The following is a 19,555-nucleotide window of genomic DNA, read 5'->3' on the forward strand; positions in this document are numbered from 1 at the left end:
ACACAACTTCATAAAAGACACTGTGGATCTGGAAGCCCTTTCTTACATACCCTCAAGAGATGGGGTAACAGCTCTGTTGGATGCAGGACTGGCAGGTGTAGGAGATGCAGCTGGTACAGGCATAGCAACAGCTTCAGCTGGGATAATACCAGCTTGGGGAGAAGCAAGAACTGGCCCACTAGGAGTATTTCCAATACTATTCTGTCTGGGAGACCTGGGTCTGTGAGTTTTAGGGGATAATCTTGGAACTACAAGAAAGAGAAAAGTTACCCATTATATTCTCAAGCTAAATGTCATTTCTTCAAAACAGTGTCTCTGAAGATCTAAGTAAAATAGTTCTATCTGACCTCCTCCCCCAATTACTCTTTATCCCATCATTCTGTTTTCTTTTCCAAAGTCTCAGGAATAGAGGTGATGATGGAGACAACAAATATCTCAAAATGAAAACAATTATTACTAATACCTATGTCCAACAGTAGTTTTCTAACTAAACATATTAATTTTAAAACAAAGTATTTTAAATTAATTTAGAAACTGGATTTCTAAGGCAGGAAAAATGCTACTTTTTAGGATAAAAATAACAACACTCTCCACTAAAAAGTGAGACTGTCTCTTTAAAGCAGGCAGGTGTTGTGGGGATCCCTAAGAAGTTCTTTGTTCCTTCTTCAAATAATAAACTTGAACATCTTTCAGCAGTTTGCAGCCAATCCTATATACTCCTTCTTAATACATCAAAATTCACGCTGCAGTAACTAAGGAAATCAGGAACTCACTTTAGCTGAGAGAGAGAATCCAAGGTGGGGTTCGTATTTCAATGACTTCGAAATAAGTATCTACCAGGTTTCATATTTCATTACAAACCTATTCATATTCCAAAGATCTATAGAAAATGGTTCAATTTATTTCACTTTAGTGGTTCTTTACTTTTTTTGTCAAAAGGATCATGGAAGAAAGTATTACTTAACAACTATCTTTTTTCTAATTAGTATACAGTAAACCTCTAACACCACTTTGTGCATATCTCTTAACAACTGTGATTTTACTCTTTCACTTCTATAATGCTGTTACTTTCAAAATTCATTTCCAGGTCACCTGAGTAATATCAAATAATGATACATTAAAGAAATAAATATTTTAGAAATTCTATTTTTTGTTAATTATTTCCAAAGAAGAAAATAGAAAATTCAAAGGAATTTACAGTAAACTTAAACCTAAAATTATATATGAAGGTGAGCAATGTGTATCAACTAAAGATATTTAATGGAGTTGGGTATATTTTTGTTTAAGCTTGAAGACTTTTTTCTTTTAAAAGTCCCATGCATTGATTAACATAGTTTATGACCAAAAAAACTGCAATCATTACATGCTCAAACTCTAGTTATCATGAAAGCAATACATTAAGTAGCAAAAGCAGTTTTAACCTAATTCTAAGATCCTGTCAAAGTATATTCTTTACACTTTCATAGCTTCCATCAGCACATTCTTTGGGCTAATCACATAAAATTTGGGCTCCTGTGTTTGTTATTCCTTAAAAGTACAATATGGTCAGGAATTAGTGCCATATATAGATACTAAAGAAACCTACAGGACCCAGGCCCAGAATATTGCCTGGCATAAAGTAAGATAGCAACAAAAATGTATGGAGAGAATGGGGGGCAAGGGAAAGAAATACACAGCACTGTAAGCCCAAAATATTAATAAATGTTTATGAAAGAATCAATGAACAAGGCTGCTAAGAAGACATGAAATATGATTCCTCCAAACGTTGTTATGTACTATATTTGCCTTCCATTTGAGTGGAACTTTATAAAACTATAAAGTATATTTATATTTATGAACCCCATATGAATCTCACCTAAAACCAGAGAACAGACTAGGGAAAAATTACTTTACTCACTGAGAAAACTGAAATTCAGGATGATCACAAGATTTGCCCTTAACATACGGTGAATAATTGGTAGAGGCCAAAATAAAAATAATTTTCTCAATTCCTGGTTACTCCATTTTTTATACACATAGACTTCCTCACATAGAGCTTAAGCTCAGCTCTTTTCACATCCAGTAGAGTAACAAAATGAACACTGTTATTATGCTCCAAGCCAAGTGTCACCTACCTCCGCTGACCACTGATGACCATGTGCCCCCTGCAGGACTGGTCCTTGCTGTTGGAGGAGCAGCTGCTTCACTTGGTGGGGTATGGGATACAAATTCTAGGCCACTGGAAATGGAACCCCTCCCAGCAGAAACTCTGTGATTTCGAGGGTGTCGCTGGGCCTTTGGGGACATCCGTGGAGGCCCTAAGAAAGGAATAGTGAACATCACATAAATGCCACAATGTCCATCAGTACTACTTTTCTGCTAAATACACACAGCCCATTCTTTCTCGTTCTCTTTCCCTTTCACACACACACACACACACACACACACACACACACACACACACTCTCCCACTTTCTCTTTCATTCGTTCTTGGTTTAAGAAAAGAAAATAAGCACCATACATATTTTTGGCCATACTTTTTCAGAATTATTTTGTGGAATGCCATAAAATTTTATAAATAAATTTTATTTTGTTCCCTTTTATTTTTTAAAAAAGGGAAGGATGCAGTTGCTGGTTAAGAAATCAAACAATAAGATGTCACAGCTCTTCAAAGATCTTAGCAATTTGTTTAATCTATATCCATTATTTGTAGGTATATAAAAGTATAACAAAATGTTAATAAAGTTATAGCTATATGATGAAATAAATTTTTAACATACACTTTTAGCTCTCTCCCTCAAATCTGCTGTATTACTTCTAAGACTAGGAAAAAAATTATTAAACAAAAAACTACTTTGATACACCTTTGTAGTAGTTAAAAAAAAAACCCAGTCCTCACCTGTAGAGTGCCTCAGACTAAACAGGCTGTGAACTGAAAATTCTACGGCTAAGGCATTGGCTTGTATACGGGAGTAATTTACATCTGGGGAAGAAGTTCGCACTATATGAATCATCAAAATCCCACATCAATCAATTCTGTCACATTGGTGATTTCTATTTATAAAGAAGTCTACTATGCACTGAAGCAAAAGTGCCAGGTGAAAACAGTGAATACAATGACTCTTACGACAGAAACTTGACAGTGGTGGCACTTGGCAAACTCATTCTTAATGCCAAAGCCAATGCTCCTCACCCTCTTTTTTTTTTTTTTTTTTTGGCCCATGCTACGTTGGCGTGTGAGATCTTAGTTTCTTGACCAGGGATTGAACCTGTACCCCCTTGCAGTGGAAACCAGAGTCTTAACCACTGGGCCATCAGGTAAGTCCCTTGCCAAACTCTTTAGGATGTCATATTAATTTGTGTCCTCAGTAGGAATACAGTCATGAGCACAGTCTTACGAAGAGTGCTGTTATATAATTTTTAACTGGAGATATAATTTATATTGAAGATGAGTTAAGAACTGGATATTTAAATATTCATACATATTTTTTACATCCTTTTACAGGAAAAGACCAAGGAAGATGGCTGACACAGCTCAATGAAATCAAAGTAACTTTAAAAAGTTCAGTCTTTGGCAACATGTGAAATACTTATAGAGAGAAAATTTATTCTAAACACAGAAAACCATTATACTTCATAGTTTTATTTTGAGGTTCACATTTTAAAAATGCTTCAGTGTTACCTAACTATATGACTAGAAAACACTAATTCAAATTAGTTAAAAAGAAAAACTGAATAATGTAGCCTCCCTGAACATGCAAAAGGTAAACTTTTATGTGAATCTGTACATCTAACAGTGGTGAACAAGCTCACATTCACTAATGACTTTTATCTAACATGTTCTCATGATATGAACATCACTTACACAAACAACAGACCACAACAAAATATGTCAGCAGAATTTAACTTCTCATTTACAGGCCACCATCATAGGCACTTGAGTAAGGAAGTCACCTTGAAAATCAGCATAACATGTTGTTCAAGGTTAGCTGCTTTAGTTAAGATCACATGACCTCGCTGCCTGGATGGCAACAATTTATTAAAAAGCAGCCAATACCGTTTTCTCCAGGGAAGCATTTTCTGCCAGAAAGCTGTATTAGTCTCAATATAAGCAATATCAACTGTAATTACAATGAATGAGAATTACAGGATTTTATTCTTTTTTTCCTTTTGACAGGGTAAACAAAAACAAAACAAAAAACCCCTAAAGATTCATACATTGTTTTCTACAATGACAATTTTATCTTAGATTAAGAATTTCCTCTAAAGACTTTCACTACAAAATATTATAAAACTAATTTAAAAAAAATCCCAAACACAAAATCAAACTCTGTAGTTTAATTTAAGGGTAAACACACCAAGGCAGCCATATGCAATGTCCCTCTCAAAAAGGACCACTAAACCACCACTCCTACCTAAGGTCAACAGGCAGACTCACTAATATGAAGAAAAGGTTCACTGTTTACCATTAACCACTGTATACACTGTAAAGTAGGAGGGAGAAGGCCCTGGGCTGTAAAAGAACATCATTACCAGGCAGAGACAAACCCCCATTCTCACAATTCAGGATAGTTCATAGCTTCACACAGCATTTATCAAATTTCTAATAAACAAAAGGTTAATAGAAATAGTTTTAATAAACTAAAGTTAAAACACAGAAATTATAGGTTATTAAATAATGAAGAGGAAACTATTTTGTAATTATAAACTCACATAAGGAGTTAAACAAAGACAAACAAAAACATGAACAAATTGTGGTATTGTACCTTCTGAAGACATGCGTTTAGGCATAGTAGAGACAGGAGCTGGAGAACCATGAGCAGAGGGGTGAGACGGGGGTCTGGATGGCCGCGAGGGGGGCCTGGAGGGCGGCCGTGTAGGGGTGGCTGCCCGAGGTGGAAGAGAGTTGGGACCTGACTGGTAGCGAGAAGGTGGGCGAGAGGAAGGAGATGGGCAAGGCGATGGCCAGGGAACACCTGACAGAACAAATGATATGAAGGAAAGTATAAAAACTAAAGAAAAAAATGAGGGAAAAAAGTAAACAGAAAAAAAAGTAAAATGACAAAAATGATTTCTTGTACATTTTAACCCTTTGAGGACAGTCATTTGATTTGTGGTAAGTTTTAGCATAACTTAACTGACATAAATTCACCTTTTACTTTAACCTCCTTAAAATTAAGTCTGTTTAAATGAATACACGTTCCCAAAGGGTTAATTAGGATCTACACATACTATTGAAGAAGACAGTTAAGACTTTGCCTATTCACCTACTTCTATAACTGTTTTTTGGAAAATCAACTGTTAAAAGGAGAATAACATACACTAGGTAATTTCACACAATAAATCACAAAACTCAGGGGTAAGATTATTTCTTATTTAAAGTTTTATCTTTTGAAACAACAGCTATTATAATCCCATTAAAAATGCTAGTTTCTTAAAACTGTGGTTTTCATCTAGTCTATACCTGAATATAAGGTTGAGTTTGAAATCACATTAAATAGGTACATTTAAGTAGAACATTACTTCTACTATTTTCCAGAGTCACAGGAGTGACAGATTAATATTCACTGCCTTTTCAAAAAACATATTTTAACCTTATCAAGTTGGAAAAAGAAGGGGGATCTTCTAAATAACTTATGCAGTTGAACATTTATTTAAGAGACTGCGTAATAAACAATCCAACTACAAAGCAGTCTTCACCAAATAAACTGACACTGAGGGATATCCACAGGTTAAAATACAGCTAACATGTAACATGACATCACTTACCTTAATTTTAGGAAACAGTCCAGGTCTCCTCTCCATAGGGTTCCACACACTTGAGTATCATACATTTCCCAGCCCCTTTCAGGTTTTTTACTTTGAAAATTCTGTTCACAAACAACTAAAATTCTTTACTCAGTGAGCAAAGAAATCTCACCCCAATACAAGGTATAGAAAATACTCAAGAGTGTTCATCTGGAGAGGAATTCTGGAGAAAGACTCAATGAAAACAAATGAAATTGGAAACTTAAGTGTTCTCTATTTGTTTAACTTTCCAAACTTGAATACCTAAAACTGAATGCTCACTATTCCCCCCAGGTTAGTATCTAATACACCATCAATATTTTAATTACCATAGTTCCATACAGTCTATGGTACTGCTGTTTCCAGTATCCCTGACTTGTATGAGAGAGCTATGACCCATGAGCCATATTTAACCTAGATTTAGAGGGAGAATAGAAAAAAAAAAAAAATCTTCCTACTAAAGATGCAAGGTTGCATATTTTAGTTAAGCTAAACTACAATATCTGCCTTTATATTGAGTTTTTATTTTTTTAAGCACTTTTTTCCCACCATCTTCACATGACTGTTGGCCATGTCTTATACTGCAAGGTACCTCAAATCCTCTTAAAGTAAGCAGAATATAAATATATAAACAAACAGTTCATAAAAATGAATTTATATTAACCACTGAGCATTTCACACAGATTTGGATTTTCCATGTAAACTATGTCTAAATAATTTTATCGTCCAGTGTTTTTAAAATTGAGAACCTACCCAGTTTCCAATTTCTTTATATGTGGAGTGTTTTTTTTTTTTGCCAAGTGAATGTCTTTGGTTAAATTTAGCACTTTACCTTAATACATGAGTATTTCATCATGTTAAATTCTGTATATGCCAACAACATACTAATTTTTACAATTTTACTAATTTGATATCCACAAAGGCAAATTTTAAATATTTACTGAAAACTACTCCACAGAAATCATTAAAAGGTATGCATCCTCTTATCAACTATGTAAAAGTGTAAATATTAAGAAAATTATATATTTGATCAATGAGATTGACAAATTTGGTCAAAATACTTGCCTCCATTAACTACTCTTTGGTCTGAACCAGAATTCGGGTTGAAATCTGAAGTGTGAGAGGTGGATCTTGATGGCATGGAGCCCGATCCAGGCTGGCCCATACGTGGTGAATTCTGTCGCCCACTTCCCCAGGATATGACTTCTCTATTTCTTTGTCCAGGAGGAATATATTTATTTTCCCTAGAAATGAGAGATCCTCTAAATCATTTTATCCTAAAAGATACCAGACCAATGAAACATATCTAAAAGCAATTTAGGGAGAAGGGAATGCTTGTTATTAAGAGGTTAAACAAACCAAACGGCCTCACTTCCAGACACCCTTATTCTTTTAAGCTCTAGGTCTGGCCTTTCTTTTCCCTCAGATTTTCCCCCTAAGGACAAAATAAAACAAACATGTATTCATTCATTCTTGTCCTACTTGATCTCTTTATGGCTGTCTCTATCAGTCATCATCTGTCTTCTTGAAACTCTTCTTCCTTGGTTTTCTCTGTGCCTCTTTGTGGCTGTTCATTAGTTTTTCATGGTTTTCACACTGATCCCCCAAATCCACACTGTCAGCCTCACAGTCTCAGTATCTCTCACTGAACACTTTAATTCAAATCACGATTCCTAAACTGCAAGTGCCTTTAAGACAGAATGTGTATCTTATTCTACCAGGTATATAGCAGGTGGTTCTCACAACACATACTTATGAATAAATTCATGAAAGATCTGTGAGCCCTTCGAACACAATAAATTGCACAAATGGACTCACTGTATCTCCCCTCAAGCTTGCTTGGTGTTTTCTGTCTCCAATACCGGTACAACCACCAATCTGCTTGGTTATCAAATAAACTCAGGATCCCCCCTGGTTTTTCTAACCTTTCTATCACTGGTCCTGGTCTCATTCTCACACTTGAACTATTTCAATACAATAAATGGCCTCTATGTCTCAGCCAGTTCTCAATGTCACCAGAGTTGGTTCATCCCATACCCTGCCTACAAGGTGCTTTTCAACACGACACACACAGAGTCTCACTCCCTTGGTTCCTATCACCAGCTACTACCACTGCAATGCCAACATACACCCTGTATTCCAGACATATGAAACAAGGTTTTTCCTGAATTGGACAAGTTCTTTCACCTGTCTTCACCATGCAAGGAATTCCTATTTTACGCTTCTCTGAGTGACAAAGAGATCTACTATCCTATCATAAAACATCACCTCATCTGTTAGATATACTCTGATCCCACAAGGTTATGCTTATTCCTTTTCACTTGCATATTCCTAGTACTCTGATCACACCTCTAAACTAGGAAATCATACTGAACTGTAATTATGTTATATGCACCCCTCCCCCAACCTGCTCATTTTTCTTTAACAAGCTCTTCCAGACCTCGGCTTGCTTGTCACTGTATATCCACCACTTGGCTCCACGGAGGTGATGTTCAAAAACTATTTTCCAAGATTACTATAATCTTTTCACTAACAGAACCTGAAACCAACTCCATTTGCATTCTCTACCTAACCTAAGTTAAAGGAAGATGAAATATAATAATAATAATACACCTTCTCACACAGACCTTGAGTTGTGTATCCAAAATACTGCATCATGATTTCCTTTAAATACCTAGTGTTTATGTTGTGGCCCTCACGTTCACTGGAATTTCTCTGAACTGCTGTGTATTTTTCTTCTTCACTCCTATCATCATTTTCCAGGGCCACCCGGGCTTTATACTGGGCACTTGATTCAATTTCTTCTGCTAACTGGTTTGCCCTTGCTTCTCGTTTTAAAAATTCTTCTGAGTTATCCCTTTCTAAGGGCACCCTGAAACGAATGAAAAGAAAAAGCAAAGTGTGCATTTTAAAGTAACAGTTTACATATCTGTCACAATCAATTATTAAGACATTTAGTTTAAAATGCTGGTAAAAACTGTAAAAGAGCTATAGTCATCTACTTATAAATCAAAATTTGAATTTTCTTATTACTTTTTCCTTACAGTAATGTAACATTTCCAAAACTGGTTAAATTAGCTATTTCCCCATAACCTCTGCATTTGTCAATTTAGTTTTTACAGTGCAAAAATAAAACAAAATCTATTTAGAACAAAAAATCAGAGTATAAATAAGCTACATTTAATCCCTATTTTAATGGGAATTTATCAGTGTAAGAAGTAACAGTAATTTAGTCACATAATTGTTTAACTTAAAATCCAACAGAAGACTTCACTAGTGGTCCAGTGGCTAAAACTCCATGCTCCCAAAGCAGGCGACCTGGGTTCGATCCCTGGTCAGGGAACTAGATCCCAATTGCTGCAACTAAGACCTTGAGCAGCCAAATAAATAAATATTAAAAAATAAAACAAGTAAAAAATGAAAGTCCAACAGAAACATTTATTCAACATAATTTAAGCTAATGAAAATCAAAGGCAAATGCACTAAAACAAAAGCAAGCTTTAAAAACTTACGTATATGAAGACAGACTGCTATCGTATGTAGACACTACACCATAATTTTCTTCATTATATCGAAACATATCGTTGGGATCCCATCCATTAGACTAGAAGAGAACAAAACTCATTTTTCAAAATAACAAAGTATTTGTCTTTAATGCAGTTATAATCAAGATCTACATTAACAATTATCTATCATACTATTCAAGCAAAACCTAGCAAAAGTAAATAACAGGCAAAAATTTGCTTTAAAAATGTCTTAAGGAAAAACTTCTCTTCTACACATCAGCTCCTACAAGTTGGTAAATAACTACAGCTAAACTTTGAACAATTCAGGGGGTGGGGTGTCAGGTGTACCAACTCCCTGCACAAGTGCAAAACCTGTAGATTCAACCAACCTTGAATTGTGCAGTACTACAGTATTTACTATTACAAAACCTAAGTGTATAAATGGACCAGCACGGTTCAAACCTGTGTTGTTCAAGGTTCAACTATGTTTGAAACAGTTATTTGAGATGTTGTAAGTTCAGAACATTTTAGTTACTTCATAAAATATGAGTCTCAGATCAGGGTTCTCTCCTTTTCCTACTCCTTACAGTGATCTTTCTACAAGGTATTTTACCTGAAACCTCTTTGAGTGAACTGATCATCAGGTCCAATTGATAAAAAGCGGTAAAACACAGCACATAATCATTATCCATGTCAGCAGAGGGCACAGAATCATCTGAGCAATGTCGATGGCAATTTCAGGACAAAAGCTTGCCTCTAAGATCACCCATCAACTGTGGCTCCTTCTGTGCTACTTCAGATAGAACTGTAATACAAATCTACCACTCAATCAACTACTTCAACCTAATATATGGGAGCAGGAAATTAGTTACCTATAGACACTCTGAAATATGCTTTTAGTATATGCTCCATGTAAAAAATTTTAAGTGTGCAGAAACATATCCAGCGAAAAGTAAAACTGCCAATCCCAGTGTGTACAGATAACCACCATTAACAACTTCTTGGGCATAGCTCCAGACACTCTTTGTGCATATGTAAGAATGTGATTATTATCATCAGCTCTCTTTTATAGACATTCAAATAGGATTTTCTTGTTCTAAAGCTTGCTTTTTGTTTTAATAAGTTTTAGGTATCTTCCCAGAACACCTTTCTTTCAAATGGACATATACTACTTCAACTGAATGGAGGTATAATACATCACCCATGTCCTACTGACAGACACTTAGGATATTTCCTATTTTTCACTATTAGAAAAAAATGATGTGAAAAACATCCTAATATAATTATTTGAATGTCTTATGAACACATTCACAGAGACAGAATTGCTGAACCAAACTGTAAGTTTTAAATTTTGAAAACATTGCCAGAATGTGCTCTAGAAGGTATCTATCAATTCAACTGCTTCACTATCAATTTTTAAAAAAGAGACAGAGAATGCCTGCTTCTCTTTATCCTCCAGAGGTGATGTGCTACACAAACCTGAGAAACTTCACATTAAGTTATATGTGGTTGTTTAAAAAGTTTGGAAACTACTGTATGTTGTCTATGAATTTCCAGTTTTACAACTGGACAATGACTTTAACATCAAATACAGGTTTGTTAAATAAGATTTCCCTGTAAGATTCAATGAAAGATTCATCTCATTCAAATTTTATTGCCTAAACACTCATTTTTGGCAAGACACTTCGCTTGTATCTCCAGCGTTTAGAAACAGAATTTAAAGAATCCTAATGACAAAGTCATTATTAAGTGTTGATTTACAAATGATGTGTTATCGGAAAAGTAAAAATAATATGTCAAGAGGCTTTTGGCAATAGCCTTTTTCTCCTAATTTTAAGATAAAGAAACTTACTTTTTGCTGTAATTCTAATGTAACCTAATGATATAGCTTAATAATGAATACCTCTTTGACAGACAAGAATCCTAAAAGTCACACTTTTACATCACTTCTTGGTAAAGACAACAAACAAGTCACCATTTTCCTCAGACTGCCCCATTCTGCAGGGCATTCAAAACTAAATATGCAGGCATTTCTAGTTTCCCATGGTTTCTAATCTAAATTTTTAAGTTGTTTATATTAGGATTCACTTTAAAGACATACAAATAGTTCATATGCATCCCCAAGAAACATTTTTCTGTATATACTGCCTAGGGTGAAGTCTCTACACAATAAAACAGCTAATTTAAATACAGTCACAACAACATACTTAAAACCAAGTGATAGGATGTCATACTGTATCACAGGACCATACTGTTACTAATTAAAAAGATTTTGCTTACAACATCATTTTCCAAAGCCTCCAGTTCGTCATTGGTAGTGAGTTCACCTGCATCCCAGGGCTCCAGGTCCTTCTCTTTGTGTTCACCATTCACTTTAGCACTGATAGCAGAGTCAGTAAAAGCATCTGCAAAGGATGGTTTTGGATGAAAGATCATACAACCAGACACTGAGCTACAAGAATACACACATGAATTATCAACAAAAATGCTAAAAAATTATTATGAAAAGTGACTTTCTAATACAGAAAAAATAGCATTCATTAATAGTATGCCTTCAGCTGTGTAATGCTTCTAATGCTTTTATGTTCAAAACACTTAACTTGATTCAGTAAGTGGCACTGTAGATGACTACTAGAGGAAGGTATGTTTTACACATACAATTTTAAGCCACATGAAGTGTTATAATGTATTCACACAAGTCATAAAAATATATTTAAATGTATTAAAAAATTATTAGTTTGTGTTTCAGAATTGATTCAGAAATTTTCTACGAATTCATCTAAAACAAGATCTCTCATGTTTAAGTGACACATTAATTAGATATGCACTCAGAGCTGCTGCAGCCAAACATATGCAGATCTTTTAACTTTCCAACTCCATGTTTACATGCAGGGGTCAATATTCTAACGTACCCTTGCCATTAATAATGAAAGTCATTCTAAGTGACTCATCTCCACACAGAACTGTATTTCCCCATAGCCACTCTGTTACAAAGTACAGGTCCCACTGTGTTACCTGTCCTCAGAAAGGCCTACCAAGACTTTCTGTCAACACTTTCTCACCTAATCTATCTATCGTTTCTCCTCTTCTGCTAATGTTACTGAGGAGCACTAGCTTGTGAGAGCAGCATGGCATGGCATCTGTATGCTCACTGGCAGGATCTGTCTATCCCATGGCTGCTGTCCAGCAAAGAAAATGTTTCTCCAGTTCAAAGCCAGGACTCAGCTAAATAAAAGTCTACTTGGGCAATGACAGCGTTAGAAAATGCTTTGGAGATACAAGCTTACATTTAGATGTCTCGGCCTAAAGGGTATCCCCCACCACAAGGCTGTGGAGTAATACTTCTGGGAGCCAGTACTCTGGCACAGCCAGTCAAAAAAATCAACACTCATGTCTTTTTCAAAAGAGACAATTCCAGGGGGATTTTTGATTTGGTACTGTTTCTATAAATGTCACTGGCTACCCAATGGGCACGGCGACAGTGAAATGAGAAACTTGAGCCGGCACGGCACTCTAAGTCTAGCTAGCTCTTACCTCCTCTCATCTCAAACTAGGGGTGGATAAGTGCATGTGGGTGTGTGTTCACGCACACTAGAGAATAAAAGTTTAATTGCACATATGGGCTTAGCTACCAGCCCTATCAGGCATTATGGCTTCTGCTGCCAGCAATTATACAAGCCAAGAGCACGCCAAGGGGGATTCCCAAAGCAGCAGGTCTCGGTTGAGAGTGGGATCAGCACTCATTGGAAGATGACTGCATTTTGGGAAAGTTCTCTTAGGGATTCTAACAGACTGATATTATTTTCACAATACCATCCTCAGCTGTAAGTCACTGAAAGACCCTACAAATTTGAGGTTCTATGCTATGTCACCTTAAAGTTACGCAAATTCTTGGTAAAATTAATTTTGCCTTAGAGTATTTTCAAGAATGTGAAATGCTCCAAGAAAAACATCAAACAATAACTAACAATAGGTGGCTAAAATTCCCTATTTTAATTCTCACAAAATTAGAACAAAAAACTAAGACTACGTAAAAATCACATATCAGTCATACAAGCAGCAAGGGGATTAAGTCTCATTTAAGAGCCTGTTAATGTTTTAATCACACTAGATGTTGAAAAGCATATATTTAAATAAATAAGGCATTTACTCAGATGGAAACCCAGAATTAAAGACAATACCTTTTTATTCTAGAAATTAAAACCCAGAACAACAAAAGGTTAAAAAAAAAAAAAGCAGAAACAGATCTACATAAATGGACTTATTGTTATTGCAGGGTGTGTGTGTGTGTCAAAGTATTTAGAAAAGACTAAGGACTGAGTCAGCAGTCCTCAAATTGAAAAAATGAAATATACAATACAAACAGCTTAAATATACTTCTACTGGTATTATTTTAAACAAAACCACAAAGGATCCTTGAAGAGGGAACCAATGTGAAAAAGCAAGAGTCTAAAAACTCCACTGAACCAAGTTTTACTCTGCTAATTACAATTTAGGTTGTATTGAGGCCATTATTAAACTACCTATCTTTAAAAAAATGCTAATTTTTATCTTAAATCAACCTTATAAATGAATTAACTGTTCACACAGTGGTTCTTAGCATCCCATTTTTCTTTCAGGACAGAAAAGGTGTGGGAGGGAAAACACAAAAGTATGTTTGTATTGGTAAGGAATGATATTCCTTGATTCAAACATTTCTCCCAAAGAAAAAGTCTCTGTATAAACATGAGTAAATATTTTAGGGAAAGGTGTGTAAGATGGAGAATCAGCAAAATGAGGCTATAGTGTCAAGACGGCAGGAGAAAGCCTGGTCATATTAATAAACACTGTACTTCAGGTCAACTTTCTATCATTAGTTAGAAGGAGGCCAGACCTGGGTATTCATTCTATATTCTTACCAATATCCACTACTGTTAAGTCCTGAATAGTTATTTTATTAATAGCTGCATTTGGATTTTTGAAAAGAACAATGTTAGTGCTAGGATTTCTGCAAAATTCAAAAAATCAATTAGCTATAATATAATTACAATTGTGCAAATTTTGCAATGCCATAAAATCAGTCTATTAATTTCCCATTGTCCTCTATGGTAAGAAGCAAAAGCATTAAAAAAAGCAAGATGCAAAAAAAAAAAAAAAAAAAAGGCAAGATGCAAGACAATGTGTCTGTGAGAAAAATGTTAACCTGTTTCTGAAAGAACTACAGGCATAAAAAGAAACGAATAAAAGGGATGAGATGAGATAATAAAAGATGACAAAGATGTGCTTCATTCCCTGCCTGATGGCATCCAATTTAGGGAAAGGGGAGATAGAAAAGGCTACTCTCCCTGCCTCCAAATGTTCCCTTCTTTTTCTGAGCCAGTGGTGCCACCTGGTGGTGATCAGAAAGAAATGTCTCAACCAATGTGCAGCCTCTATTCCTCAGTCCCATGCCCAGGAAATGAGCTCTGCTCAACTTTTTCCCTCTATCTCAGTCAATTATGACTCTGAAAAATCAAAGTTGCCTGAGAATTTTTTAAATGGCCAGAAAAGTAGCGAAAAAGTAACACTTATTTTAAGTTAACGAAAATAAATTTAAATAAAACTACAAAATGACATAAAACTAGATGAAATTAAAAAACCATTATCAGACTTGACATCAGAAGCCCTCAAATGTGCTTTCAGAGAAGCCTTCACCAAAATCCTCAGCTACTCATGTCATCTCTCAATTAAATCTGCTTTTCTTCAAACACTAAAATTCCAGATTAAAAACATTTCAATGATATTGTTCCAATAGATCAATTATTAACACTGTGACCTTTTTCAACAACTCATCATATACTTATGAGTTTCATATGGACCAATCTATACACAACAGAGCATCAGTTACAGTGGGTGCTATCCTAGCAACTTTCACTTCAAAAGGCATTCTAATACAGATCAGCATGCATTTGTCCTAAGTCGTGTCCAACTCTTTGCGACCCCATAGACTGTAGCCCACCAGGCTTCTCTGTCCACAAATTTTCCGGACAATACTGGAGTGGGTTGCCATTTCCTTCTCCAGGGGATCTTCTTGACCCAGGGATCGAACCCACATCTCCTACATCTGCTGCACTGGCAGGTGGATTCTTTACCACTGACCATCTTGGAGGCTCAATACAGACTAGAGTAACATAAAAAGTAATATTTTTCTGAACTGTACACAAATCCAAGGGTTTCCCCAGGGGAAATGGAATTTGAGGCCAGAAGATTACATTTTTGTTTTATACTCTTCTGTTCTGTATGAGTATTTATACTATGAATATACGCTAAATCATGAATTTTATTATACAGCTATTAAAAAACACAGTATTAAAGAAAAGGATAAACAAAAAAGATGGGCATAGTGAACACAGTCAGGGCTCAGGGTGTGTGGAACAGAACAACAAAAGCAAGGGGACAAGCGGAGGCATTGTCCTAGGCAAGAGAGAGAAAAAAGAGAAGATTGCAGAGAAATGGGACCCAGGGAGTCTCTAGATTAGTGAATTCTTAACCTTTATTCTTTGATCTATGGACCCCTTCAGCATACAGGGGAGCTTACAAACATAAATGCAAAAAATACATAGAAAACTATAGGAGACCAATTATAATGATGTTTCCCTGATGGCTCAGATGGTAAAGAATCTGCCTGCAATGTGGGAGACCTGGGTTTGATCCCTGAGTTGGGAAGATCCTCTGGAGGAGGGCATGGCAACCCACTCCAGTATTCTTGCTTGGAGAATCCCCATGGACAGAGGAGGCTGGCAGGCTACAGTCCATGGGGTCGTAATGCAATATAATGAAATGCAGTTATCAAAATCTGAAAAACCCAATCTGTGCCACAGTTAATACATATACTTCTTTACTGATGCGTTAAACGGATCTAACGGCAAATCTAATACCTACTATAATTTTAGAGGCAATAAGTATAAAAATATTCAAATCTATACAAGTGGTATGAAATTAACTGAATTCTATAGGTGCTGAAGTCACAGATAATGCAGTGGTTTGTTGTCTACATTAATAATGGAAGGAAACACTAAATTCCAATAAAAATTTAATGAAAATAAAGATGTAGTATTTTTTTCTATCCAAGTTCATGAATGCTCTGAATCTTCGTGAACCATGGGGAATCCATGGAACCAGGTTAAGAACACTGGCTATGTGTTCTTAAAAGCAGGGGGAAAAAAAAAAAGTATTCTGCTCTGGATAAAGGAAATGAGGTACACAGAGTAAGGAACTGCAGGGGGTAGTCATCAGGTTGCAGAAACAGGTTAGAAAAGGGGCTGGCAGAGCCTAAGCTCTGGCAAGAGCTAGAAACTCTACATTCCTAACTAACCAGCACCACAAAGGTATCTTCCTAGTCACATTCCTTTTCCTAATTAAAGGAGTAGAGAGTTTAAAAATAGAAGGCCAGGGAAGGGTCAGAGAACCTTGTGAGGGGCAAGAAAAAAAGAAGTAGGTGTAACTGTGAAGGTGGCCATAGTCAAGAGGAGTAGATTTTGGAAGAGAAGCAGTTACGAGTGATGAGAAAGTCATGAAAGCAGGTTGCGAAAATAAGATGGAAATAAACAGTATTTAAGTAACAGAGCTAAATTTTCACAGGAATAGTGTTCTGTTCCAAATGATTAACCTGAAAATAAATTTTTCAAAATCTACCACTTGCAAACTAATATCTGAAGATATAAGGGTCTAAGTCACAAAACTATGTGAAATGTAAACGCATTCCAAGTGTATATACCCTTCTGTTCTAAATATCAAGTTATATTACAGAATAAATCACACAACAGCACTTGCCTATAAATCAGAAAAAATGCAGAAGTGGATAATGTCATTCTGAATATCCACAACTATTTTCTAATCATAATTTTGGGCCTATTAAGCAGAACTATTTAACAATTAAAATGTTGAAAGTGAAAGTAAAGTGAAAGTGAAGTCACTCAGTTGTGTCCGACTCTATGCGACCTGCGGACTGTAGCCCACCAAGCTCCTCCGTCCATAGGATTCTCCAGGCCAAGAATACTGGAGTGGGTTGCCATTTCCTTCTCTAGGGGATCTTCCCGACCCAGGGATCGAACCCAGGTCTCCCACATTGCAGGCAGACGCTTTAACCTCTGCACCACCAGGGAAGTCCAATTAAAATGTTGGAAGTGGTTTATTTGATATACCATGTGACAGGAATTAAAGAACCAAAAAATTCAAGTCTTTGAAGTTAAATCCACTGAGGTCAGTTAAATCTCAACTTTAAAAAGAAACGTAAGGAGAGAATCAATCAGGAAGAACTAATACTATAAAACATTCGAAACAAAACACAAGCCCATCCTGACTTCACATGTGATAGGGTCTGGACAGGAAACTAGGATCTGTCTCTGCAGCACCCTTCCCACCCTCTCAACCTCAAACAGACAACAGAGGCTTCCATGCTTATGATCTGTTCTTGTCTCAGCAGCTAAAATTCTCAATCAAACATCTGTCTTTAAAAGCTTTAATCTTCGGAGGGACTTCCCTGACAGCTCAGTGATTAGGACACTGCGCTGCCACTGCAGGGCGTGCATGTTCCATCTCTGGTTGGGAACTAAGATCCCACATGCCACAGGACACAAGTCTTTTGTGCAGATAAAATAAAAGCCAACAGTGACAAAACCATGACTTTCTATAAGATGGAGACGTAACAATACAGGTGAACACATTGGCAAGCAAACACCTAACAACATTCCACAGAACAGGATGGACCAATACAGCAAAATTAACCAAGAACAACAGGCCAAACACCTGTACCCTGCATTTTATTCAAAATTCTGAATAATTCTTAAAATAATTTCTTACCTTGGTAGAAATGAATGTCATTTTTCCAAACTGAGAACTACCTAATTATATCTTTGCCTCCAGGGCACTTGAACAAAGAAAATGAGTTCGTGACCCAAAAATAGAAAGGGCTTCATTTTTACCCTGGTTAACACAAAAATTTGTGAATCTCTAAGGTGTGGTACCTTTTAACCATATGATTTCAAATTGAACCAAAGTTGATTTCATACTATTCTTCACAGATACAAATTTAAATTTTAAAAAAATCAATATTACATACATTGATATTTATATTCAACTATGTATACATTTCTAACATATACAGCAACTAACACAACTTAATTATTTTAAAAGACTTTCAAAATAGCCCACATGCATGTTTTAATACTTTACTCCTTCACCTATGCTTCTAACTTTTCTCACTTGTACCAGAATCATCTGGGCCTTGTTTTCAAAGAAAAACTTGGGATTTTGTTTTCTGTATTTCAAAAGGGTATTAAAATGCCTACCAGAAGTAACGTTTTGTCAGAAAAATATACTCTGAGTAAGTTATGTTATAGGAAAGTTGCTTTTAGTTTGGCTAGGGATAACTGCTTTCTTGAGTTTCCTGGAAATGAATGATAGTTACCAGTTAATGTCTATGTAAGAAAAACAAAACCTACTAGTTTTTCCCTGGTTTGGGTGTAGTGTGTATAAAAATATATAAAACTTTAAAAATATCAGTTGAAAGAATAAGTGTATGTTGAATACCTATTATGGATCTGTAAGGCATTATGCTAAGATACAACAGGGCATACACATCCCTAGGTTCTATAAACATGATTTCTAAACTCCAGAAAGTTATAATGCTTTGAGAGGGACAAAATACACTACTTTGTAAAGCTGAGTATTCAGTACATGATGTAAGACAACTGATTCTCCAACTGTGCTCCATGAAATCCAATTTCTTACAGGTATCTCAGCAGACAGCAAAAGAGTCAATCCCCTCCCAGACCACTACGTTGTAAGTGGGACTCAGCATGAGATTTCCTTGGGAACAGGGGGGGAGCAAACTACTCTGTGCTGAAAATAAAATTAAAAGTATAGACGTCACTGCCATAGGCAATAAAAAAGACAACCACGGTGACCAGGAAGGGCACGGAAGACTCCGAAGAGGAAAGGAGATTTGAGCTTGGTCTTGAAGAAGTATCTAAAATTCTAGTTAGGAAGAAAGGTATTCAGAGTGGAGAATAAATCCAGCAGTGAGATAACTGAGCTCAAAGATGAAGATATGAATGGCTAGCATACAGAAAGAGAAGGCAATGGCACCCCACTCCAGTACTCTTGCCTGGAAAATCCCATGGACGGAGGGCCTGGTGGGCTGCAGTCCATGGGGTCGTTAAGAGTTGGACACGACTAAGCAACTTCACTTTCACTTTTCACTTCTATGCATTGGAGAAGGAAATGGCAACCCACTCCAGTGTTCTTGCCTGGAGAATCCAAGG

At 36.1% G+C, this 19,555-nt stretch overlaps 1 protein-coding gene across 47 annotated transcripts in view; it reads right to left on the reverse strand.

Annotated features, from left to right (window-relative positions):
* ATXN2 (ataxin 2) overlaps positions 1–19,555 on the reverse strand; it is a 99,666-nt gene that overhangs the window by 36,988 nt on the left and 43,123 nt on the right. For 21 of the 47 annotated variants that reach the window (XM_060401192.1, XM_060401185.1, XM_060401176.1 and 18 more), the window contains exons 6-12: positions 11,553–11,677; positions 9,279–9,370; positions 8,441–8,638; positions 6,832–7,010; positions 4,746–4,955; positions 2,115–2,297; positions 51–248 (exon numbers count right to left, since the gene is read on the reverse strand). In XM_060401192.1, the coding sequence (XP_060257175.1) occupies positions 51–248; positions 2,115–2,297; positions 4,746–4,955; positions 6,832–7,010; positions 8,441–8,638; positions 9,279–9,370; positions 11,553–11,677 (1,185 nt within the window). The remainder of the gene's footprint in view (positions 1–50; positions 249–2,114; positions 2,298–4,745; positions 4,956–6,831; positions 7,011–8,440; positions 8,639–9,278; positions 9,371–11,552; positions 11,678–19,555) is intronic. The other 26 variants (XM_060401201.1, XM_060401198.1, XM_060401197.1 and 23 more) reach the window with 3 other exon arrangements.

The sequence above is a fragment of the Ovis aries genome, chromosome 17, assembly GCF_016772045.2.
Source record: "Ovis aries strain OAR_USU_Benz2616 breed Rambouillet chromosome 17, ARS-UI_Ramb_v3.0, whole genome shotgun sequence".
Taxonomy (NCBI): Eukaryota; Metazoa; Chordata; class Mammalia; order Artiodactyla; family Bovidae; genus Ovis; species Ovis aries.